Genomic DNA, 27241 nt, shown 5'->3' on the forward strand with positions numbered 1-27241 from the left:
TAAATTCTAGTCCAAACCAATGGCGTAAGTATTACTTCAGACCATCAACTCTGGCTCTACTCTGTGACCTTTGGGCAAGTCTAGGTTTCTTTATAAAATGTTGATAATACACATTTCTCACAATGGGAGATAATGTAGGGAAACAGGTAACAGAGTATCCAATAAAATGTGGCCAATGCTAGGTTATCACCTTGACTGGGAAATTCCAACATAATTTGAGAATTATGTCACTACTTCTTTAAGACTTATTAATATTTATTCAATCAATGTTGGTTTGATGATTAATATTTGAGGTAGTACCGAAAGAGCATAGCTTTGGAGTAAAACACATGTGATCGACCCCTCAGTCATCACGTTAGAGATGAGGAATCTTGAGTAAACCATTACAATCTCTGACCCTCAGTTCCCACATCTGTTAAAGGGCATACCATCAATGACCACAGAGCTACAGTGAGGACTACATGAGATGACAGTGTATGTAAAGCTTTTAGTAAGTTTATCTGGCACAATAAATTAACAGACTTCTTCGTCTTAAATCAAACAATTTTTAATGTCTTATTTATCTACATTTTAATAAAGTAAATTTAGATTATTCAACAAACGTTTTTGAGTGCTATGTACACTAGGCACTGTGCTGTGTGCTAGAGATAAACTAGTAAAAAAAAAAGAAACACCACCTCCATCTTCATGTAGTTTACAATGTTGGAGGCAGTAGGACAAGCGTTAATCAAACAATTCAAATGCCAACTGTGCTAATAAGCTCTATAAAGAGGTAAACTAAGGGGGCGGATAACAGTGGGGGTTGTCCTGATCACAGAAATCTAGAAAGGCTTCCTAGGGAAAATTCTTACTTGTAGTGTATGAAACAACTAGACGCAGCAGAAAAAGGAAGAGTGCTCCAGGCAGAATGAATAACTATTATTTTATCTTTTGAATGTCTATATACCTTTATATGCACCCTAATAACTTGTACCTCTGGCAGCTAGGTATAAGGGGACTGAAAGAATAGCCTAGCTGACAGAGACTAAGAAGAAAAGACTGGCTAGATAGGACTGACCAAAGATGCTGAGCTTTGTTGGGCACATTATCCTAAATGCAATGGTGTAGTGTTATGGGATTGGAGGGTTTATACTGTAGGGTTGTTGCTGTTGCTGCTGCTGACAGGATCACTGTATTTCACAATATAGTCTGGCTACACTGTGAAAATAAATTTGAGGTCAGGCAAGAGCAAATGTGAGCAGACAAGTTTGGAGACAAAGAAATGAGAACTACTTTTTTTTAATACACTGATGAAAAAAAGTAGAAAAATTCCAGGAATAATCAGAAGGTAAAATCAACAGGACGTGATGACACAATGGATATGAGCATAAGGAAGAGGGGTTGGGAGGTAATTTCTAGATTTCTGATCTGCATTGCTAGCTGAATGCTAGTTCTATTTTCAGATATATAAAGACGACCAGATCCAGGAAGGAAAGGTTATGCACTCAGTTTTAGACATGTTAAGTCCAAAGTATTTTTTTTTAATTAAAAAATAAGAAAGAAAAACAGGTCCAGATCTTGCCACTCTTCCTACTCATCAAAGCCCTGCAGTGGATTCCCATCACTCTCTGAACAAAAGTCCCAAGAGGCATACAGGTATGATCTGATTCTTTGCTATCTTCTGAATTTCTCTCCTACCCTTTTATCCCTTGGTCACTTTCACTCCAGAAACACTGCCTTCTTGAAATCCTTGATGTACTTATTCTTCCCTAAGGACTTTTGTACGTACTCTTCCCTCTGCCCATAATACTTTTCCCCCCCATATGGCTTGATTCCTTCACTTAATGGAAGTCCATGATCAGATGTCACCTTCTCAAAGAACCTTCTTTGCCTGTCCTATGTAAAACAGTCTTCCTGCTGAGAGGCTGGGCTGGAGAGAAAAGCTGAATGACATCTCTGGTAGTCTTGCAAGGCCTGTCACATAATACAAGTCTTATTCCCAAGACTTTTGAAACAAGTTTGAGTCTAACAAAAGCTGCAACCCAAGCCCAACTCCATGGATTGAGGTAATCAAGCCCTAAAATGCCTAACAGAAAAACAAGGCAAATTCTCTCCTGGTGGAAAATGACATCAACTTCAATCCTTCAGTTCTTTTATAAACATTCTCCTGCAGAAGGGGAAAAAATTAAAAGCCCTATAAAGTGAGAGAAAGAAGTGTGACCAGGAAAAATGTGACTGGTAATCAAGAAAAAAAAGAACTAGGCAATGGGATCAGATCCACAGATGATGCAGATGTTAGACTTAGTTATATAATTCAAATGTTTGCCAGCTGTATTTTTTTTAAATGGGAGGAAAGAGTAAAAAGACAGAGACATTCAAAAGAAAAATGAAATCTATAAAATATAACTGGACATTGTAAAACTAAAAAATACAATATTTGAAGTCAATTAATTGGGTTGATTAAATGGAAGACTGCACAGTGCAGAAGGCAGGCTTGATAAATCTGCAAGATGGGTCAACAGAAAACACCCAAACAGATGCACAGAGAGAAAAAAAAAAGCAGAAAGATCAGGGAAGAAAATAAAAAGCACATGGGACACAAACAGTAAAGTATATTTATAACTGTAGTGTCAGAAAGAGAGAAGTGATAATAGAGTAGAAGCAATATGTGAATGGATAATTTTTCACAACTGATGGAATACTTCAACCCACAGATTCAAGAGCTCAGTAAACCCCAAGCATGATAAATAAAATGAAAAACATAAGTACACTCAGCACAGTCAAACTGCTAAAAACAAAGATAAAGAGAAAATCCTAAAAGCAGCCAGAAAAAAAACACACATTACCTACAAAGAGCAAAAAGGTTTTAAGCTGACTTACAACAAAAAATATGAAAATCAGAGGACAACAGAATGCTAACTTTTAAGTTGCCAAATAAATAAAACTGCCAATCTAGAATTCCATAGCCAAGGAAAATACCCTTCAAAAATGGTGTGATTAAGACCTTTCAAACAAACGCTGAATGAGTTAACTGCCCCCAGGCCTGCAGCATAAGCAATATTAAAAGTTCTTCAGGCTTAAGAAAAATGAATTGAGATGGAAGCACAAAACTACGAAAAAAAAAAAAAAGTGCAAAGAAAAAATGTATGTATAAACAAGTAAGAACACTGACTATTGAAAGCATAGATATTCCGACATTTATAACCACAAAATATATAACTATAGCACAAAGAGTAGAGGTGCAGCAAATGGAATTGAACTGTTTTCAAATCCTTGCATTGTTCAGAAGGTAGCAAAAACATTAATATAGCACAGACTATAATAAGTGAAATACAGATATTATAATCTGTAGGGTAACCACTGAAATAATAATACAATCGGGTGTAACTGAAAAGCTAATAAAAGAGATAAAATAGAATAGTAAGAAGTACTTTACCTAGCCAAAGGAAGGTAGGAAAAGGAGAAAATAAAGGAATAAAGAAAAAATTGGCAAAAAAATAGCAATAAAAGCTACTGTATCAGTGATTATACCAAAAATAAATAGTCTAAACACTCTAATTAAAGAACAAAGATTCTAAGATTGGATAAAAGAACAAGACCAAAGTATAAAACGTTTACATGACATGCACTTTTAAACATAAGGACATAAACAGGTTGAAAATAATGGAACAGAAAAAGTTTTGTCATGCAAACAATAGTTAAAACAAAACTGGTATGGCTATATCAATTATCAGACAAAGTAGGCATGAAGTATTCATACAGCTAACAAATGATGTTTTATAATTATAAGTGTCACTTCATCATAAAGACATTAACAAACCTAAATTTTACTGAATAATGCAGCTTCAAAGTATATAAAATAGCTTCTCCTCCAATCATTTCTACTCTCTATCCTGCTTTCCTTTTCTAATCTCCATACTTTTCACAGTATGACATTATATATTACTTATTGTTTTCCTTAGTCCCCCACCTCTTTGTGGAGAATGTAAGCTCCACAAGGGCAGAGACTTATTCTATCCTGATCACACTATATCCCCTGTAACTAGCCTAGCACATAGTAGGTACTCAGTAAATATTCACTGAACAAATTAATAAAACTGTCACTACAGTAACTTATTTTCTTAGTGTTTACTTTTAAAGTTTATATTATACATTTATTTTCTTCAGTTATGCAACCTTTTAAATAATACTTAGTAAGTCTCTGCCAGCCAAGATGTTGCATGAGAAGTTTAAACAAGAAGTCTGAAAAATGTTACTAGGAAATATATTTCCTCTTTATGAAACAAAGCCTCCAAAATTAAAAATCACTAAAATGTGCCTTCCTCCATTTAGTAAACATATTTAAATATATATAGATAGATTCACATAAATAAAATAATACAGTTATATATTAGCTTTCATGTTTATTCAACTTCACAGAAAATCCAAAACTGTGTCTGAAAATTGGTTATCTATCTAAATACCAACTGTTCATTACGGTGACATAATACTATGTGGTAGGGGAGATATGCCTAAGTTAAACAAATTCTTAAATTCCTGACATTCTTTAAGTGGGCAAAAGGAAAATCAAAAATCAAACTTACAAGTTATAAGAAAATACAGAAAGTAATGTAACCTTTAATACCCGGAACAAGTTTTACAGCCACATTTGTAATTTACATATACAGTGGAGATCACTGAAAAAGCTTCCTGTTGCACTGCAGCAAGAAATTTTATTATAGTGTAGATTAAACGGATTTGCTACAGAGTGCAGCAAGACAACCTCACTGAAGAATCATAAGATCTTCATAATGGAACTTGTTACAGTGAGTTAAATATTTTCTTAACTTTTTTATACAGTATATATTTTCAAAATGAACATTATCACTGAAGAGTTTGCTAACCACTGTTAGCAATTAACGTTTTACACATACTTAATTTTACTTTAGTTACAGTATGTGGTTCTCCAAATGTTAGTACATGAAATGTTAAGTTTCAACATAATGAGATAATCCCCTAAGATGACTCAGGACATCAAAACTTTGATCATTATTGCACCTATTTTTTCTACAGAAAAATGGAAAATTTACATCATAATCCTCCCAAAAAGTGAACAGACAAGTTATAAAATCACAGACTCACTGTCATTGAACAAAATCTACAATGAACATTTTTTGTGAATTGATGTACAGAATTAAATGTGCAGTGAAATTTGGTTAACTATGATCATGCAAATAAAAATCCTCCACAATCATTTTTTCACTGTTTTATAAAATGGTCTTAAAGATATACTCCCATAAACATTTCCGGTGCAATTTAGTCAACGACAAAAATACAAAGCTATCCCTTATTCTTTATTTTATAGATTTAAAAACATGCCTTTGTACTGCTGAAATAGAAATAGCGTGTTTGGGAGAACTGAGCTAATGACACATTTAAAAACCAACTGTATCTTGGTCCAACATTAGCTGCCTTGATATACAGCAGCCTCCCATAATCACTGGTGTCAGTACTGTTGTAGATGAAGAATAGTTAAATATTGAGAGATCAAGACACAATTCAAAACTTTTTTTTAAAAAATAAAAGGCTGTTTCATAAACATGAAGAAATCTTCAAAAGAAAAATAATCACATCAATTGTGATATACACTGGAAAATAGTAACATGTCACTTTCCAAAATAGTTTCTTTATTATATCCCCCATCTATTATAACCAACTTGGAAATATACCTTAAACATAATGGCATATTAAATGAAAATGCTCCATTATCCATTGTGATAAATTTAATAAGTTAGAATATGATTTTCTTTTCTGATGGTAACCATGAAAAAATGAAAGAACAGCACCTGAAATACTAAAATGAATTTAGGAAAGCATTAAGTTGTAACCTATATGTTTTGGTTGAAAATACAGTTCATAAAACTGTATAAAGGATGCTGCCTTTGTTTCTATATTTTGTAGATTACAACAAAGAAAAAAGATATGCTCTAAACCCAAATATATTTCCACTTCTCCCAATCTGGACGAAGTGGAATTCCATTCGAAGTTCATAAGATTGTGAACCTACAGTAGCTCATATAGTTGGATATATCACTCCCACCCTGCCCCTCCCCCCCAGAAACAATTTTTGGCTCCAAAATAAAGTACAATAATAAACTCTTGATGAAAAACTATGTTATGGGGCAATCTATCATATACTATGGCTAAATACGAATTTACAGAAAAGAGCACATCCCATTTTCAGCACTTTTTTTCATAAACATGCAACTCACTATAAAATACAAAACACTTGCTTTCAAGAACAGCTTTATAAAGACACACTGCATCAATAAAATTTTTTTCTTTCTGATTAACTTTACACTGTTATGGAGAACTGAAACACTTCTAATGTGTATATATCAGATTTTATATTATAGTGTAATAATTTGCATTTTCTGAACATAATGTTCAAGAGGAAATATCTATACACAATAACATTCTAGACTATTAAAAACTAATTCAAACTGCAGAATTTTATTGATACAGTAGATTAATAAAAACTGAAAAGGGATGATAAAATGGGATAAAGAACTCAGTACATTATTTTTATAACACACTCTTTAAAATTATAATATTTTAAATCTCTCTCTTTTTAAAATTTTCCTTGCCATGAAAGGCCAGAAAATTCTGGGACCAATACTGAGGTGTAAAATAATCAAACAACTTCAGGACTATTCCACAGTTTGCGTGGCGTCCTCCCATCAGAGGCATTGTTCGGGTGTAATGGCAGACAATTTAGCACCTCTGAAGATTAAGGGTGCCCAGGAGTAAACACTAGGTAAGATACGCAAGGGAAAGAGATCACTTTAACTCTCCAACAAATTGTGACATCAAGAAAATGACACCATTTGTTGAAAAAAAAATTTCACAGTAAAACTGCAGAGAATACAAATACAAACACTGACAGATTACTGCTTAAGATCTATCCTAACAAACTCTTTTCAAATCAATAGATCCAATAAACAGCTGGGTACTGTCAGTTTAAAGCCGCAGATAAAAGCTATACAAGCACTTTAGAAGTCAGAAACATTAAAAAAAAAGAAGAAAAAATATATTTACAAGTTTCTTCTTTATGTCTACATAGCCATCACACATTAGACTTTTTCACAAGACTCCATAGTCAATGTTATACCGTGCGCATGGCTAAAGCATGTGACCACAGATACATGAGGTCATCAGAGTAAGGTCCAACTGTCCACTCTTCAGCAGTCCCACTTTGTGCATCAAAGGCTTTACTCAGCCTGAAGCTTGACAAAAAATTATTTTTTTCAAAGCTTTCACATAGAAAGTTATTAATGACATTTGTTCATCGCCTTTCTCTTTTAGAACTTCGCCGCCGTACCTTGAAAGAAATATCACCAGATGCTTAATTAAAATGGGTACATATTAATTAGACACAGCAGTAATTATTATTTTTTAACCAATCATTACTCTTAACATGTTCTTGATTTTCTTTGCTTTTCTTTCCTCAAAACCTTTCTCCTATGTTCCTGCCTTGACATCACACATTTAGACGTACATAATACATGAACGCCCATAAACAGCCTTTCCCAGGATAGCAAAAGAGAGAACTATCTTACTTTTCTATTTAATAATTTTAAAGAGAAATGAACAGAAGTCAATGCCAACAGCAAGAAAAACAATTGCAAATATCACCTTTTTACTTATGTTTCTGTAGTAAAAGAAAACATTTAATATTTATGAATTTAGGCTTACAGCTGTCTTTCTCAGAAAACAGCTATTGAGTTTGGATCATAACTATCAAATACATATAAATAATCTGAAATTCAGACATATTACCACTTACTGGCAAGTACTAATGAAAGCATAAAACTTTAGTTCAAAAAAGATCAGTATTAACAAGAGGAATACAAATAGAACAGGATTTTAATTTAATTAATTTACAGTATAGTTTTTCTTTGATGAAGACATCAGTCACTATGTACAACTCCTCAGCCTTATTTTTACACCCCCCTAAAACCCTTTACAAGCAAGCCCAACTAGTTTGAGACCATAATTCAACATATTTATCTGTGGTCTTAATTCATTCACATAAATGCATCCTGATGCAGATAGAAGTGCTGATTATATTAAATGGAACAGAGGGGCAGGGATCAACCCTGGGACCTGATCAAACAACACAGGTTTCTCAAACAAAGATGGCTGGCTGAGCTGACCCAAAGATTCAGCATTAATGTTAGGAAGATGACAGCTCTTACTTAAATGTGTTAATTATATTTCTTCCAAAGAGAAAAAAATCTGAGATGTAACCAGCAAAACCATTCATTTCTTTAAAAAAAAAGTATCTCAGGAAGCATCACATTCCTACCTCTGTAAAAGAAGTGCGTATTACCAATTTTATGCATTCCAAAAGCTAATTTTAGTTAAAGACATGATTTTATTCTATACGACTAACTACTAGTAGCTAGTGGGAAACTCAAACAAATACTTACGAAACAAGAGTATATATAACAGATACAGGAAGAACTTAAATGCGTAAAGTGTTGACATCAGACTGCCACTTGTTCCTCTCTGCATTCAGTTTTAAACTGGGCATTTACACTTTCACTAGGCTACGTCTATTATTCTCACTTGGTTTCAGGTTTTCACAAAGGACATAGTCTCCACTATCTAAGCCGGCAGATGAAACACTATAAACTAATGAAGAAAAATATATAAATATTTAGAATTATTAAGTAACAGCAAGTGCTAAATGGATCTGACCAAATATTTACCAACTCTAAGTCTATATTCCATATTATTACACATGGCACTTTCATAAACACATACATTTACTGCAGAAACTTCTTCTTCCTCTGTTTCTTCCTGTGGATTATCATCAACAGGAGAGCTACCCTGAAACACATCTACTTCTTCACTTGAATCATTTTCTTTAGTAGCGGCTTGTTTGGAGCGTCCTACACGGCTAGAGTAAAACACATGTAAAATAAAATGAACACTCTGATCCTTAAGTGGTAGGTTACTTCATAACAGGAAATGCTTTAAATATTTCACAGGCTTTCATTTATTATCATTTTTATTCTCAATTACCTTGTAAGCCAAGAAATATTTTTCTTACATTCCGAACCCTAAACAAGCACTTAATCCTAGAATCTTACATATAAAAAGATCTACCAAATAACAAGTCAGTGTAACTGAGACCAATACCATAAAGGATTTTAAAACATAACCCAAAGTCTACTCTTCCTTTTACCTTTCCCAACTCAGTAAAAGGCTGAGTTGCTCAAAGCAGAAATTTTAAGAGTCTTTCATCATAGTCTACAACTCTTTATCTAGCCCTAAGATTCTACTTATAAAGAAATCTCAAATCCATTCACTTCTCTCCATCTTCATTGTTACTACATAATTTCTAAACCATTCTCATCTCTTGCCTCTTCTCTCTACAAGTAATTTTTCAAAAATGTAAAAACAGCTGATGCCACGCCCCCTAGAGAGCCCCCTACGTACTGAGAGTAACTGCATAAACCTCCTTAATACAGTATATAAAGCGCTGCAGACAGGCCTTGCCTACCTGTCCATTCTCATCTCCTTCCACTCCCCAGTTCCCCACAACTACAACACAGCAATATCCTTGTCTTCCTTCAGCTCTCTGAATTTGCCAGGATTTTTCCCACTTCAGAACCTTCCCAAACAGTGTTCCCTCCACCTGAAATGTTCCTCTCCCTACTCTCTATCAGTCTAACTCCTACTACTCTCAAGGAACCAACTGGTCACTTTCCAAAGAGAAAAAAACTTCCCCAATTCCCCAGCCCTGTCCTTACATTCTCTTACAGCACCCTAACTTTATCCTTCAGGGCACATATCACAATTTACTATTCCATATTTATGTGTGATTATTTAATGACTACATGCCCATTTAGATGGTAAGTCCTATAAGGATAAGAATCGTGCCTGTTTTGTGCCACTATATTCCCTAGCACCTAGTACTCTCTGAAACAGGAGACACTCAAAAATATGTAATAGATGTCACCATTTAATTAAATGTATCTCTCTTGATAAATATTTGTTTTTTAACTAAGAACTTAGCCTATCATTTCTATAAGCAATCGAAAATAGATATTGTTTAATCCATACTCAAACCAATTACTCAGATGTACTTGATTCAGTTTTTCAGAATTAACAGAAGAAAATACAAGGAAAATAATAGAATCTTTCTCAATTCCACTGAGGTCAGAACAAGAAAACAGACAAATCATAACATATGTTATTACATTACCTCTAAAAAGGGGCTTCCCAGTGAAAGGAAGTTAGATTGTTAAGACAGAATACAGAATCTCTTTCTGTATTGATTTTTTAACAGAAATGTTTGTTTGATTTAGAACACTCATGTGAGGAACTTGTGTAATTTTAGGAGGTAACATGATAAGCATCTAAGCCCTTAATTTTATGAGGCCCAAACAGAAACAAATTAAAGTTACAAGCATGAAAGATATTCACCCCGTTATATTCTTGTTATAAAATTAACCACGGGAATTTAAGATGCCTTAAGAATATTTTTTTATTGAGAAAACAATGATTTTCCATGGTTGAATACAAACACATTTATGAAGCTGCCACAAAAATGTACTTACCTTTACTTTTTATCTGAGGGAAAAATTATATGGAAAAAGGTAGGAAGTACTGGCTAGACACTCAGGTAACTTTTCCTCTTCCTATGGAATACACAGGAACAGGAAAAACTTTGAAGGTAACTGAGTATTTAACCAAGGTCTGTTGGCAACTCTGAAAAGTCAAGCTATTCAAGTATGGGATTACTTTCAGAAAAAGTGCAAAATTTCTAGTAGAAGACATGCTATTCTATTTCTACTTTGAGGAGAAAAAAGGGCCAATTTACAAATTACAACACTGATGCCCCTGTCACTTTAATAAGTTTGGGCACAGATTTGTTACTGTAACTCTCCTATAAACATGTACTTGTGTGAACATCCAAAACTATCTATAGATACAGATGTGTTAATGTGATTAGAAAACAAACAAAATCAAGACATCAAAAACTTGAGATCACCATGTGATAATTTCTACAGATGTAATTTAAGAAAAATGATGCCTGTTACTTTCCGACATGGTTCAAAGAATCAAAGCAAAAGTGTAAAAGCTATTTTTTAAAGCTGTTGAGGAAAGACACGAAGAAAAATTGTAGCATGGAATGACAAGGTAACGTGGTCTATACTGTAATTATTTAAAAATACTTCATCATCTCTTCAGCTACCATAAAGTATGTATTGGAAATAATAAACTATTTGGTATTCATTTATAAAGTTTTGTCTAAAACCTGTAAAAATGTACAAATGTCACCAAAGGTTGACTGGGTATCAATCACCTAGGTAAATTTACAAAAATGTTATGTTACCTAGTGTAATGGGGCTAAATATATGGGATTTAAATACAGCCCTATGTATATTTAGAAATTTATGAACCCCTGCAAAATAATTTGAAACTGGTTTGAAATTTAATATTATTTACAACTTACACATTTTTGGGGGGTTGTGATGGTGATGGCGTTTTTGATGGTCTTCCTCGTCCTTTCTGTGGTGTGGATTGTATGGATTCAACTGCACTAGTTTCAGGAGATTCTGCTCTGCTTTGGGGAAGACCCAAATGTGGATAGCATCAAATTATGATTTATAATATAGTAACCAAATGTATGCAGTTTAGAGTTAAACATACTTACCTTTGTTGTGCTCTCCTTGAAGTTCGGTGCTGTTTACTTTTTGACTTCTGTTCTGTGTTTCCACTTTGTCTTTCTTCTTCTTCTTCTTCTTCTGCTGTTGAAGGTCCAGGTTTTTTTTTGCTTCCTTTTTTAGAAGTTTTCATTGTTGGCTCTTCTTTGGGTGTACCTCCACCAGGAGGTTTTGGTGGTCGGCCTCTTTTACCTTTTTTTGGTGGACTATTCTGTTCATCCTCATTTTCTAATATATCTTCTTTGAGCCTCTTTTCCTCAGGCCACTGCTGTTCATCTGATTCTGAAGCCGTATGGCCTCTCTTCCTTCCACGCTGACTGCCTTTAGGTTTCTGTTCCTGTACCAACTTAGTCAGGTCATCCATCCCTAATTTCTCCTCTGAATCTGTTACAGGTGTTTTTTTCCGGCTTCTAGGTTTGTCCAATTCAGACTAGGAATAAAAGCCACAATTTCAAATATAAAACTTAGTATGCATTGTTAGTATATGTATTTTTAAGAATCAAAAAAAAAATCTGTTATCCACTTCAGTCATAAAAATGTACCTAAATAAGGTATAGAGTTCTGAAGTACATCAGAATGATAACTATTTACTTACTTTTATTAATAATTTTCTAATTTAAAACACTATCTGGGGGTAAGAGGGTACGTTTTTATTCTTCCTCAAGCTAGAGAGCCTCAAATGAAACCCCTCAAGTTCAGTATTTGATTACATTATAAATTTTTGGTGAAGAGCTATTTCATAAAAAAGAACATTCTAAATTGAATGCTTAAATAATGGACAACTATACTGAAGTATAATGGATCTGTTTTGATAGTCAATTTAAGTAATCCTAATTTTACCACACAATGTATAATAAGACATTAAATATCAACTATGTTATATATATATCATGCATACACATCATAAAAGAACTATTTTTATTTTATAAATGGAGGTTGCAAGATACAAAAATTTAAACATATTCATCATTTATTAAAAATTCTGAAAACACTTCTGAATCAAAGATACCACTTCTTCCCAGATACAACTAACAAAAAAAATAACTTAAAAATCAGTGACTTTCAAATTTAAAATAAAATACCAGTCTACATTCACTGAATTTAAGCACTGACCAGCAGACGGAGACTGAGGAAATTCTTCAAAGAAACCAAGAATAGTGCATATGAATTTATAATGCTCTCCACAGGTATACACATGTACATACGACACGTAATATTTATAGTGCTAAGTTAATTTCCAAAACGTTTGCTCCAGTTTACATTCTTAAAAAAACAGTGAAAAATTATCTAATTACTTATAATTTTTTAATATGTTTAATTAGTCACTTGTGTTTCCCTGCCTGTGAACTGCCTAATTATATCCTTGGTATTATGCCCTTTGTCCACCTGTTTGTTGAAGTCTGAGTTTTAATCTAAATATTCTACACTTTTGTGTATATTTAAATTTTATTTCCTATTTGTTATGAACTGAATTGTGTCCCCACAAAATTCATATGCTGAAGTGCTATGATATGATACTACTTGGAGATGTGGCCTTTGGGAGGTAATTCAGTTGAGATAAGGTCACGAGGGTGGGGCCTTCATGATGCGATTAGTATCCTTATGAAAAGAGACACCAGAGAGATCTTGCTGTCTCTCTCTCCACCATGTTAAGAACACAGTAAGAAGGTGGCCATCTGCAAACCAGGAATAGAGCTCCCACCAGGAACTGGATTGGCCCACACTTGATCCTGGACTTCCCAACATCCAGAAATGTGAGAAAATTAATTTGTGTTGTTTAAGCCTCCCAGTCTATGATATTTTGTTATGGCAGACTGAGCAGACTAAGACATTATTGTATCTTGTTTTAGAATAGGATGCTGAGTTGAGGTTCTAAACTGTTTTTCCTACTTCCACTGCCAAACAGACATCTAATCAATTTCAAAATCACTTATTTGTAATGCTTCCTTTATTTTGCATTATTTTTCAAAAAATAATGTGGGCTTTCCTGGTGGCGCAGTGGTTGAGAGTCCGCCTGCCGGTGCAGGGGACACGGGTTCGTGCCCTGGTCTGGGAAGATCCCACATGCCGTGGAGCGGCTAGGCCCGTGAGCCATGGCCTCTGAGCCTGCGCGTCCAGAGCCTGTGCTCTGCAATCGGAGAGGCCATAACAGTGAGAGGCCCGCATACCACAAAAAATAATAATAATAATAATAATATTTCTGGGCTAATGTAACAACAGTGCAATATTTTACTAATTATAACTAAGTATGTTTGTGTTTGGTTGGGCTGATCTTATTACTCCTCTTTTTTGCATCCATTTTGTTCTTCCACATGGACTTAAAATCACACTGGAATTTTACAATGATATCTTCATTTAGAAAGAACTGTCATCTTTTTAACTCATTTTTTCCATGAAGGAATATGGCATGTCTTCTCTCTTCTGTTTCTCAGTTTTGGTATTTTCTCCACATAGGTTCCCCCTACCTCTTTTTAAGGTTATGTTTAGATCCATCTATCTAATTTCGTTGTTGTAATGGCTAGTGTTGTAAAGTAAATCCCCTTTCCCCCAAGTGTACATCTGATATAAAGTAAAATTACCAGAGTAAAATTATAGTTACATATATACATACATATATATACATATATATACATATATATACATACATACGCCTACACTCTTAGTTTTTCGACTGCTTCCCTTATTTTTTTTAACAGTACAAAAATAAAAATAAATTTGTCTCTTCTTTTTCATTGTCATACTTCTGGGTCCTATTTAATGTCTTTCAGAACTGGTCAAATATTCTAGAACAATTTTAAACAACAGGTTGTTTTGTTCCTGATTTTTAGTAAGAATGTTTCAAGTATTTTGCCTTTAAGAATAATAATTTTGACTAAATCACTGACTACTGATTTAAACAGATAAAACTTTTAGCATGTTAATGAAGTATCTTTCTAGTATTAATTTACAAAGAGTTCATATTTGTCAAGAATGAATTCTAAATTTTATTTGTGTCTGCTTGGCATGATCTGAGATTATCTTGTTAGTATTTTTATTTGGGATGTTGATTTGCTTTTTATTCTTTTTAGCATTTAAATTATCCTTGAAATCTAGGGGAAAATAAAGCCCTATAAATAATTGGTTTTAATTTGTTACTATTTATCTAGAGTTTTATACATAAATTAAAAATTAACTGTCATTACTTAGAGATGGGAAGAGAAACATTAAATTAAAACTAAACCCTCCAATTTTCAACGCTACAATTCATTCTGACATCCAAAGATCTGAAAAAGTGGCTGAATTCATTTATGCTCTGGAAAAGGTTGTTGGCAAACCCGAAATTCAGTGTCTGTTTTCTTGAGAATATCATAAAATAATCTAAGCTTCCTAAAGCATTACATTCTCTAATTTTTCATTTTGTACCGTATTGTTTTCAGAACAGAGGGGGTATAAAATTGAGGTTAGAAGCAGGAAATGGAGAAAATACGTTATTTGTAAAGCTAAATATTACAATACAAATGTATATGAAGAATAATTCCTTTGCAGTGAAATTTCAACGTGAAGCTCGTAGTATATAAAAAAGACAATACTCTTTCACCATAATCTATCGGTCTTTAAATTGAACTTCTGTCTCATAATGCTCACCTCTTTGAGAATATTTCAGTTGAAATGAGCTTATTAATAAGGTTCTTCTGAAAATGGATGCAATGTTACACAAAAGACCGCCAAAAGCCTTCATTAATTATATAAATAAATCACAAAACTCAGAAATTCAAAACTGTTCTATAAAAAATAGACTTCAGGGCTTCCCTGGTGGCGCAGTGGTTGAGAGTCCGCCTGCCGATGCAGGGAACGTGGGTTCGTGCCCCGATCCAGGAGTATCCTGCATGCCGCAAAGCGGCTTGGCTCGTGAGCCATGGCCGCTGAGCCTGCGGGTCCGGAGCCTGTGCTCCGCAACGGGAGAGGCCGCGGCGGTGAGAGGCCCGCGTACAGCAAAAAACAAACAAACAAAAAAGACTTCGTTCTGCATTGCTCCAAAAGGTAGAACTAGATATGGAATTTATAGGCTAGCAAAATATTAACCATGCTTCCTAATTAAGGGGGTAGTGGGGAGGGAAAGGAGGCAGTATATGTGGGTATGGGTAGCCTAGTTGAGGTTTCCAACAAATGAGAGAAATTATAAGCTCTCCACTTAAGGCATTTTCAAGCACCAACTCTCATAAATGATAATGAAGAAATTTCTGCACTAAGTGAGAAGCAGGACTAGAAGACATAAATACCTTTTCCAACTCAAAGATTCTTCCATAAATCAGGATAACAGGATTCCTTTCTGGCTAAGCAATCAATTTTTAATTCTGTTTGGGTGAAAATTTTAAACAGCCAATAAAAATCTGAATTTATAGTATAGTTAGGATTTAGTAAGAATTTTAGAATTTTAATTTTTTTAAGTGGAAAGAGAAACAATCTGCTAAAATAAATTACTGGAGAAATCTGAAAAAAACTGAAAATAATTTAAACTTCTTGGGATATGTAAGCTTGGGCCAGTGGAAGACAGGAGTGCAAGTTCTATGTCAGAGAAAGAAAATGTTTTTATTAATAACCTTTTGCCTCTATTAATTGAGTAGATTAAAACACATTAACTTTCATTATTATGATAATCATTAATCAAAAATATTAATCTTTATAACAAAACAGCAGCAACAACTATTCATTTGGGCTAATTCATTTATTCTGATAAACCTTACCAGCTAAGTATCCACACTTCACTGATAAAGGAACTCATTCAGGGAACCTAATGGGTTATTCAAGAAATGTTTAGAGCTAACCTCAAAAGTCAAAATATGCTCAATTATTAATGCCATCAGGTTGTGTTGCAATACACAACTGTATTCTGTATCTTTACTAAAAGTACCAAATTTGTCTTCAAATGACATTTATAAATTATGCCTATCACACACACATCAACATCATTGCTATTAAGATTTTAAAACTAAACAAGGACTTTATGAAAACAGTAGCATTTCCTACATTTACTAGAAACTTATTTAGTAATTAAAGGCTCAAGAAATCAACTAAAATGAAGGAAACTTTAAGGACCCTCATTCTAGCCTCCTTCTCTAAGGCTAAGCCTAAATTTACTGTGTTTAAAAAAAAACACAAAAGCCAAGCAGTTCTGAGTATGGAACTGGCATGTTTGATTCCAAAGCTCTAAAGAATAAAGATTGCTTACTAGAATGACAAGAAACACAAGAAGTTCAATATACTTAAATTGCATGGTAGAGAATAATTATGAACTCAAACTTGTGAGTAAAATCAGATGTCAAACTTGAGAGTAAAATTAACTGGTTTCAGTGTAAAAATGATTATTTACATAGTAAAAATAATAATTATTGTACTTATTATAAAATCAAACCAAATATCTCACCCTTACAAGATCAGAGTCGTCTCTCTTGTCACTTTTTTTCCCCGGCAAAGGTGAAGACATTGTGTAATCTTCATTTTCACTGTGATCCATTTCAGAGCTATCAAGCCTTTTAATATAGACATTTGTAATTGTTATTACAATCAAATAACCTTAAAAGTTTTTCCTTTTCCCTAGTGTAGCTTTATAACTTTATGAGGAAAAGTTTCATTCTTTTCAAAAAGTATCCATTTTAGTATATTTAACACCATTTGGCTATTTTCCATCATCTTCCCTTTTCATCCCTTCCCTAGATTACTATTAGCTGACTCCAAAGTGGCATTTCCTACCTCAATTCTAGTGCCTCTATTCTCCACCAATAATCTGGGCAATCTTTTAAAAGCACAAATTAGACCACTAGACTCCAGAACATCTTCCAGTTTTACTTAAAATCAAACCCAAATTCCTTACATTACCCGCAAAGTCCAAACATAATCTGGGTACCTCACACCTTCATCCCTGACCATTATTCTCTCATTCCTACTCTCCAACCAAACTGATCTCTCAAACACACCTAGCTCATTCCCTTAGAAAGAATCTTAGCGAACCGATGGGATTTGGAGAAAAAAAGCAACAAAGGCTGAAAGAAAGTTTAACCAAAAGTAAAGTAGGGAAACTACGAGTCATTTGTTGTGAAAAACAATGGGAGATGAGGACTGGGTAAAACTATATATTGGTCTTGAAAACAAACAAGGGAAGCCAATTAAGATTTCCAAGCAATGGAATAACCTGAAAACATAGCATTTAAAAAAGATTATCTAGCAGTGATATGATATACAATACAAAGACAGAGGAATAAGAAAGGGAAATAGCCAAATACTACAGTAATTAAAGAAAGGGAATGAATATGATGATAGCAGAAAAGAGAAGTATTAAATAAACATTGTAGAGAAAAATAACTGGCAAAACTTATTAGCACAGGGGAAAAATCAAAGACAATTTTGAGGCTCTTAGCCTAGATGGGTGAATTAGATCATCTTTGATTATAACCAGGAATTCAAGGAGAAAAGCCAGTAATTTAGGAAATGAGTTGCTGGAAATGTTTTTGGTCATGTTAAATATGAGGCCATCCAGTAGAAAAATGTCTAAATGACATAGGTAAAGAACGGTCACTTAGGTATCAGCCACTAATATGCATTAAAACAGGAATCTAGAAAAAATAAGAACTTTAGATGTAATTTTTGTTTTAATTCGATTATACTATATATCATTTAATAATTTATTCATTACAAGGAAACTGATAAGACATTTTAGAATGTCTCCTCCCTTCTTTACTGATTGGTTATGAATTGTGCAAAAGACAACATAATCTTTCATAATAACTTAGCAAAATGAATAAATGGTGGCAGTTTAGCCTTGTACGAGGCTCTGCTGCTGACAAATGGTATGCTAAGCCCCATGCTAAAACCAGTTAAAGTGTGATTTTCCTTTTTTCTTTCTTAAGAAGAAAAAAAAAAATCTCCTGCAAAGCATAATTCAAAAGTACGTTTTTAAAATATTTTTTTAAACAAAAAAGTTTATATACGTACATGGTAAAAGAAATTCAAACCATATCAGAACATAAAATCATCTCCCTCCTACACTAGATTATTGTAAACACTATTAAGACGTTGTGTACTCTTCCCCAAATTTTCTATGCATATACAAGCAAATGAAAATACAAACCCTTCTTAAAAACTCAAAAATACTTTACACTGTTCTATTCTTTCCCTTTTTCACTCAATAATACATTGTGGAAACTCTTCATATGAGCTCATACCTCATCATTTTTTAATGACTATGTATTCCATTGTATGGATGAACTAGACATTTAGTTTGGAAACTAGCTTATGTCTACCAACAACAACAAGCTAAAATATGAAAGGCTAAGATGGAGTACCTACCTAAATGAGTAAGCAAATACATTTAACTTGTAAATGGCTACCAGTGTTAAAATAGGAATGTTCAGATATGCACTGATTTTCATTCACTGACATTAAATGTAAATGATGTTACTTTAGGTCTCATAGCCTTGATGGAGTCCTTAAATGTTAAGTATGGTATTTCTTATGTACTTACCTTCCTTTTATTCTTCCAGGAGAGCTTGGATTTGAGCTGCTGCTTGCATTGCTTACAGTTTCCATTCGTGATGATTTTGTCTGAGATTGTTTGCCTGCTGATGAAAGCGGCTTATTAACAGCTCCTAGAACATTGGTTGTTTTAGGCTGAAATGAAAAATGCATATCTATTTGATTAAAACCAAAAGAAGTTTAGATGTAAAGAATCATAAATAGTACCTGTCAAAGTATTTACATATACAAATCATGAAAAACTTGCTTATCCTTAAGCAAAATAAGAATAAGAATTATAAATTGAATATCACTGAACAAAAACTATATAAACAGAGTAATAGTTAAGTTTCTTAGTTACCTGCAGTAAAAGGCTTACATAGGAAGTGAGAGCACATAAAATGTATAGTCAAAAATGAAAACTGATAATTAGACTCTTGCTAGGGAAGGACATAAGAAGATGTCTTTTTACTTTAATATTTTTATCTTAATATTACAAGACAAGATATTTGAAAGAACGTCTCCAGGGTTTTATCATAAGCTAAAAAACAAGTTCTATATCTCAGCTTGCATCTATATAGTAAATATAACTATTTCTTACTAGTAAACGGAAGATAATACTTTTGATGTATCAATTTTTAAAGAAATACTAAATAACATAATTATGCCAACAGTCACACTAAAATAAACTACCACATAAAAATTAAAACAATTTTCAAAACATACTTTTCCAGGAGTGAAAAACGATTTCATTTCTGGAGGCAGATAATTTTTGGTGTTACTGAAGTTCTACAAACAAGGGAAAAAAATAATAGTCAATGACTACTGAAGCACTGTATCTAGGAGGTGATTCAAAAGCCAACAAAGCATAGAGCAGCTTTTGTTTTAAAGTACATTATAAAATACATATTTGTTTAAACTAAACAGTCAGTTGAAACACAAAGTTTTAGTCACTGATTTTAAATGCTGTAATAAGCTTAAACTAACCTCGTACTAATTCTAGTACTAACACAACATATTTGAGCTCTAACATGCTAGAGCTCTAAGAGCTCATCATCAGCAAACACATGCTTATGTAATAATACTCTCCAGGGAAGAGACTTCACATACTCCTATTATCTTAATCACAAAAAGGTGAATGCTTAAAAGCAGACAGTCCCTTTTATTGGGTGAACTTACAGGACTGTTCTGATCTCTGTACACTGGGTAAGACGTTAACCGGTATTTTGCTTTAAAAAAAAAAGAAAAAGGTAGTGGCTGTTTCCTCTCAGTTACTTTAACAGGCTTAGATGCACTATAAAACTCCAAGAGAGATTCTAAAAAACACCAACACCTTTTTTAGTATCATACAATACTTGAGTTTTCTGAGAGTGGTTTGGGAACATCCCTGTAGTGTTCCCAGGGTCTTGGGCCTGTTTAGTGTCAGTTCCCTGCTTGTTTCTTCATACCAGTTAGAAATCTCAAGGACTTATCAGACTATCTCTATCAGCATTCTCCTTCCCATTTTGGATCAATGGCCATTATCTCATAGATTTACAAGCTTTGATCATTTTTGCCTGTGCTCTTAGACTAGCATAAAACTTGGAATACAAACTCTAGATCATCCTAACTCATCTCGGAACCTATTTGTGTCCTCCAGTTTGCCCCATATTCTGGTCTTGAACCACATTGTTAAGACTCACGGCAACCTTTTCATGACATTAGTAGTGTGTCACTTCTTGATATTGATTCTTCGTGATCTTCCCACAACCTAGTGCTGAGAATACATTTTATTTCAACGTATACAAACAAATCCTCAAATAGCTACCTTGTCAGGTTGGGTGAAAAAACGAGCTGGTAGTACTGGGTCTTTAGGAGATTCCAAACTATATGTGGTGCTTTTTGACATAATGATATTCATGGCAACATCACACACAGTATACAGTTTCTGCAATGGTATTAAAAGAAAATTAGGTACTTAAATCAGTATCCTAGACTCTGAGAATTAGGAGTAATTCTAGAACATGCATTTAGTATGCAGTTTTCAGGACAATAGTGTAAGTTAAAAGACTTACTCTATTATTTTCATTAGTTTACTAGTAACAGCATTACTACTAATTCTATATTAATTCTATGTTAGTAAGTCTAATTACTACTAATATGAATACTACTATTTATTATACTACTAACAGAAAAGACTGATGTCTACAGAAGTTTCATACCCTATACTCAAATGCTTGAAATCAACATGGAATCATAACTATTTACAAAGAATTACATACTTCATTCATTTTTGCATCATCTGGTCCTTGAGCATCTTTTGTTTGTTTAATATTTTCTACCATCTTTCTGATAAATGCATGACTGTTATTTTCATTTTTAGCCATTAATATTTCCAGAACAAACCAAAGACACCTAAAAAATACCAAGAAAAAAAGAAAAAAATCACTGTTAAATACAGATATAATTCTAAATATAAATATAATGAACTCCAGGAGCAGGAAAAATTAAAAAGAAACAGCTGTAAATCAACAGAGAAAAAAAAATATGTCACATACATATCACAACATATCAGCAATGTACGTGCGAGGTCGTAATACCCCTTCTCAAAGTCTCACTAACTTTCTTAGGGAGGCAGGTTAAAAAGAAACAGAAATGGTGGAAAGAATGAAGTGATCTTAATCCCTGGCTATGACAGGAAGGGAAGACTGCCTAAAGGAATAACTGGGCCATAGATAAAGTGAAGTCTCAAATATTCAAGACTGACTGTAGTCCTGAATGGAAGTCTTCAAGAAAATCTAACCACCTTACTCAATAGTAAGAATCTTCATCAATAAATCTGAGGAAAAAGTCATGGCTGACAACTCTACATACTGTTTTTGCTTAAAGGAAGAAAAAAATAAAAGAAAGTGTCAGTACCTCAGTTTTAAAGTTAACTACATTAAATTCTACTCAAGAAAAAACTGAAAGTGCTTTGTCTCTGTGTTATGTAGACAGAATGGGACAGAGGGACAGCACAGAGGAGAAAATGGGAGAAGAGAGAAATGTGAAACAAGGTATCATTCTAGAAGGGAAAAAAGTAACCTTTGAGACCTCAGGCACAGGATAAGTTCTTCTGGTGTGGCTCTCTGCTGCGATGGAGATCACTCATGGCTGTACTAGGGCAATTTACAAATACCGCCCAAAATGTTTAGTAAATTCCAAAGAATATTTTATCTATTTCAAAAACTAATGTGTTCCGATAAGGAGGAGTGGCTAAAAGTTGTCATTAGTTATATAATCACTCTAACACAGAATTCATTTTGGGAAAACTAACTGCTTATTTTTTAAAAATAGAAACTGTGGCAAAAAGAGGGTAAAATCGTTTTCTCTTGTCACGAGAAAGTTATCAATAATTTAATTTTATTCTCTTGAAGCACCTCAAATACTTAACTATAAAATATTTCTATGAATCAAGAAACCAAGAGTTATTTTCCTTTAATAAGAAGCTAAAGGCATAAGAAATTAATTTATTCAAAGCCACAAAGGTCATTCTTTATTGTAACAGAAACAGGGTCTCATCCATATTTTAAAGAACTCTGGTAGTCTTACAAAGACTTCTCTAAATACCGTTATATTCCCCTATCCCACACCCAGGCATATATAGTCTTCTGGCCTCTCAACAAGAATCTTTGAAAGAACTGTTAACTGTCATAAACTTTAATTAGAGAATCACCAATGAAGTAGTAAGTGGGATCAGTTGCCTGGTTATCAACTTGGCCCATTACTAAATTAGACTATTCTCTATTCCTTACAGAGGAAGATAGTAACTGCAAAGAAAATGTGCTTACTATGTGAATAAAAGAGCATATTAATTCTCCCCACATGAAAATCTATAGTGTTTCAGAAGAAAGTAGGAAAAGATAAGAACTGGAATGGAAACTCTTAATGGTTGCTTCAATAAAAAAGAAATGCCAGACTGGTAGAGAAATATGTCAGTAATACAGTAATTATGCTAAGTTGTTTTGGGAAATTATATAAGAAATGAAACATGAAGAGATGGTATGAAAAAAGAAAAATAAGAGAACAAATAAGGTAAAGAACCTGAAACTCCTAAGAAATGAAATAAATTTAATACACTAATTATAACTGAGATTCCATTATCAGCAAGAAAGGGAAAAAACTTTCAGAAAATATGAAAATGGGATGGAAAAAGTCTTACTCTTTAACATCTTTAAGTTGTTCAATATCCTGTACTTTGACATAATCTGGGTCATGTGCCAAAAGGTGAATTGTATATGGAACAACATACTCGGGTAGAAGAGACAATAATTTTTCTGAAAAAGAAAAAGAAAAAACAAAACAAAACAAAACAAAAACAGCCAGGTTAGAAAACCAAATCTTACTCATTCTCTTTCTCTCTCTCTCTGATACTATGTTTCCTGCATCCCAATAGTTTACCACAATATGACTGGAAGAAAAATATATTGAAATGTCCAGTGCTGAGGTACATCATAAATTAAAGTTTATTCATTCATCCATCATGGCCAATATTGATTTGCCTACTAAATGCACCATGTGCTGAGGCTACAAAGACAAATATTTCAATTTTCAATAGATATGGGAAAAAGTGACCCAAACTATATTCAAGACTAAGGAACATAAGTCTATTTTTTTTATTATTAGTAACTCTATGTTCAACACTCCCTTGTAAGCTGCAGAGCAAAATGAAAAAAACTAGTAAATTTTTCAGTTAGTATGACACAAAAACAGGAAGTAACAGTTGATACTATTTGCTATTATTTGTAACATAAGAACAGATATAAAGGAATAGACATTGTTTCTAGGGCATTTTAAATAACAAACATCTTTTTAGTTTAAATTCAAATATTTTAATATTTTGACTGAGATCAGCATATTCCATTAGAGGCAGAATGGAAGTCCTAACTAGTTTTAATAAAGGTTACTCAAAAGACCAGGATTCATATTCTGAACAATTCTTTTTATATTTCCTACTCTCAAAATTTTAAATCAGATGTTCAATCTAGAGTATAATAATGTATGTGTCAATAAGGCACCAAGTTTTCTTTATTTCTACTGCTGAACTCAAAGAGAATAAGTTTGTGTGTAATATCATTCATTTCAAGGTAGGTATAGAAGAAAAAAGTAACAAGGTTCAAAAGTCAGTGAAAAAGTCTGTCAAACATTTATTGAGTGCTTACTCTTTTCCAGACCTTCTATTTTTATTGGGGCTTACTATTTTAAATATAAAGATGCATAAGACTAGATAAAAACCTCATACTAAAGCATGGACAGGACAGAAGCTATACTTCAATGTGGACAGTGCCCTAAAATAAGAATAGCTAACAACTACTGAGTACTTCTTTGGACCATGCATTATGCCAGGTGCTTTATACGCATAACTTTTTAATCATAATCATAACCACCATAAGCTATGAGTAAAACTATACCAGTCTTACAAAAAGGAAACTAAAGCTCAGATTGCACAAGTAACCCGCCCAAACACAACCAGTAAATGGCAGTGGTGGGATTTGACTCCAGAGCCCTCATTTTTTCTAAGGTGAGGTAGGAACAGAAAGAAAGAGGGTCCTAGTGATGAGGTAACACCAAAACCGTATTTTAAAGGATTCAAAAGGGGCAAACCACTCTCCTTCGTTTTGTTTGTTTATTTGTTTGGACAGAAGGGGGACGCAATTTCCAGACAGAGTTGACAACGGAGAAAAAAGATGGCTATACCGATTTCAAATAATCCAGAGTACAATGAGCACAGAATTCATAGTCAGGAGTAGCTAGAGAGAAAGCTTAAAACTCAGGCTGAGGGTAAACTAAAAAGGGCCATGCTGATGAGCTTCAACTTGACCCTATGAGCAATAAGCAATCGACAAAGGTTTCAAAGCAAGGACGTGATGTGATCTCATCTGTTTTAGAAAGATAATTTTGACAGCGGTGTGGCACAGCTGGAGGTGGGTCAGAGGAAGGGGAACATTTACAACAGGGAGTTAGTTAGGAGTATATAAAATAATCCAAGTGAAATACAGCAGTGTAGGAGAGTTGAGGAGAAATATTCAAGATATCCAGAAGAAGAATTAAGAGGATTTAGTGACCAATGAGAGGAAAAAAGAAGGCGTGAAGAATGCCTCTGATTTCTGACTTGCATAACTGGATGGATTTTAATGCTGTTGATCAAGTCACAGAACTCAGAGGGGCACAAAAGCTAATAGTGTGGATGGGGTAAAGTGAGCAGATTTTAAAAAGGCACACAGGAACTTGCTATTAATGTCAGCTACAGGTGAGGACAACCAATAAAGATCAAAGACCAGTACTTTTTTAAACTAAAAGATAGTACGTAGACAATCTACATAAATGTACCGCTTACTGTTTTATTTACCTCCAAAGTCACTGATTTTTTTCCCTTGGCCTTTTAGTCAGTTGCATAAAGAGCTATGGGTTGATATTTAAATACCCATGCGTTTATATTTTAAAATGACCTATTAAAAGGAAAAGCTGCTACTGAAAAACAGTAACAACTTCTTATTTAATGAGGGCAAGTTAGAATATAATAAATAACAGTAACATCATTTTGTGTTCTATAAAAGTGAAACTGGCAGGATGGGAAAGTACACTTTTCATTTTCATATACGCTTACCACTAACAGCTGCATGCTGTTTCAGATACTCGCGTCTCACATTGATATTTTTTACCAGACACTGCCTGGCATGAGCTCTTCTTTCTTTTACAGGATCTTTTGCACAAAGTGCACAAATTGCCATATACTCAAGTGGAAGCCGTAATCGGGAAAGACCTTTGTGCAGTTTCTGAGCAAACACTTGTCTTACTTGATAGCATTCATCCTGAAAGACACAATTATTTAACATATTATCCACATGGTACCAAAGAGTAACAACTTTAGATATGAAATTCGCTATATCAAGTAACCAGAAGGGTAAACATAGCAAGTTTACCCACAATCACTGCTTCTGTTCACAAGACTGAGATGTGATAAGTTAATATCAAGGCTGGAGTGACCACCTGGACCCTAGTAACTACCAGCTACCTGGTGTTAGAACATATTGAATGTAATCTTAAAACAGATAACACTAGTAAATATTAATCCATCCTAACTTAAATAAATGAGATGTGTAAAAAAAAAAAGTTTGAACACTATCTAATATTTAGCTTTTTCATTTGCTGAGCAAGATAAAACTGTCCAATTTATATATTTTAGTCCTGTCATTTAAAAAACTATTCAGATTAAAATGGACAACTCTGAAGGCAAGAGTTACTAATTTCAGAAACATCACATTACTTTCAGTTCTATAAATGAACCAATATGTTCATTGCCACCGTGCCGGCTTTCTTCACGCTCCCCACTCTCCTAGACCACCCACCTCCACTCTCCTAGACCTCATCTTTAACGACAGCTCCTGTATCTTTCAGAAATCACTGAGGAATCTGTATCCTGCATCCACTTCTGTGCTCCCTTAGCACTCTGTGCTTATCTCCACCACAGCCTTTAGTATACAGTATGAAAACAACTGGTTTATCTGTCTTACCCAGTGCTGTTTGTTCTTTGAAGATGAGAACGACGCCTTTATTTTTCTTTGTGCCTCTAAACCTAGCACAATATCTGGTACACAGATTATCAGAATTTTTTCTAAACTATAGGGAAAAGCTCATATGACTTTTGAGCCATATACGAGACATACAAAGACCTTCTATGACATAAAAAGACTTTCATTATTACACCTTACACTCCACCAATGAACATAACATGTGGTATGTTTCATATTATTGCAACTTTATGTTTATTTCTTCTATCGAGAATATAAATTTTGTTTTGCTTCGAAACCTAGGTCATAACATCTTGCCCTTATCATTAAATCCCTATTTTGGGTATCTTCTTTCATTTAACTTAAACTTCAGTTTATTACAATACCAAATACCCACTTTTTAAAAAGTAGTCAAGTGCAGCCACTATGGAAAACAGTATGGAGGTTCCTCAAAAAACTAAAAACATAGTTGCCATATGATCCAGCAATCCCACTCCTGGGCATATACCTGGACAAAACTATAAT

At 33.7% G+C, this 27241-nt stretch overlaps 1 protein-coding gene across 9 annotated transcripts in view; it reads right to left on the reverse strand.

Moving 5' to 3' along the window:
• Positions 1 to 4333: 4333 nt before the first annotated feature.
• The window catches only part of PDS5B (PDS5 cohesin associated factor B), a 197791-nt gene continuing 174883 nt past the window's right edge, over positions 4334 to 27241 (reverse strand). For 4 of the 9 annotated variants that reach the window (XM_029209804.1, XM_029209802.1, XM_029209805.1 and 1 more), the window contains 11 exons: positions 25813 to 26017; positions 23368 to 23482; positions 21449 to 21581; positions 20995 to 21114; positions 19914 to 19976; positions 19198 to 19343; positions 17104 to 17209; positions 11690 to 12129; positions 11489 to 11599; positions 8788 to 8923; positions 6512 to 7339 (listed from right to left, as the gene is read on the reverse strand). In XM_029209804.1, coding sequence (XP_029065637.1) covers positions 7304 to 7339; positions 8788 to 8923; positions 11489 to 11599; positions 11690 to 12129; positions 17104 to 17209; positions 19198 to 19343; positions 19914 to 19976; positions 20995 to 21114; positions 21449 to 21581; positions 23368 to 23482; positions 25813 to 26017 — 1611 coding nt within the window. In that variant the 3' untranslated portion in view covers positions 6512 to 7303. Of the gene's footprint in view, positions 7340 to 8787; positions 8924 to 11488; positions 11600 to 11689; positions 12130 to 17103; positions 17210 to 19197; positions 19344 to 19913; positions 19977 to 20994; positions 21115 to 21448; positions 21582 to 23367; positions 23483 to 25812; positions 26018 to 27241 lie in introns of all 9 variants that reach the window. The other 5 variants (XM_029209806.1, XM_029209799.1, XM_029209800.1 and 2 more) reach the window with 4 other exon arrangements.

Source organism: Monodon monoceros, unplaced genomic scaffold (genome assembly GCF_005190385.1).
Source record: "Monodon monoceros isolate NGI ecotype Baffin Bay Population unplaced genomic scaffold, NGI_Narwhal_1 Super_Scaffold_8, whole genome shotgun sequence".
In the NCBI taxonomy this organism is placed as follows: Eukaryota; Metazoa; Chordata; class Mammalia; order Artiodactyla; family Monodontidae; genus Monodon; species Monodon monoceros.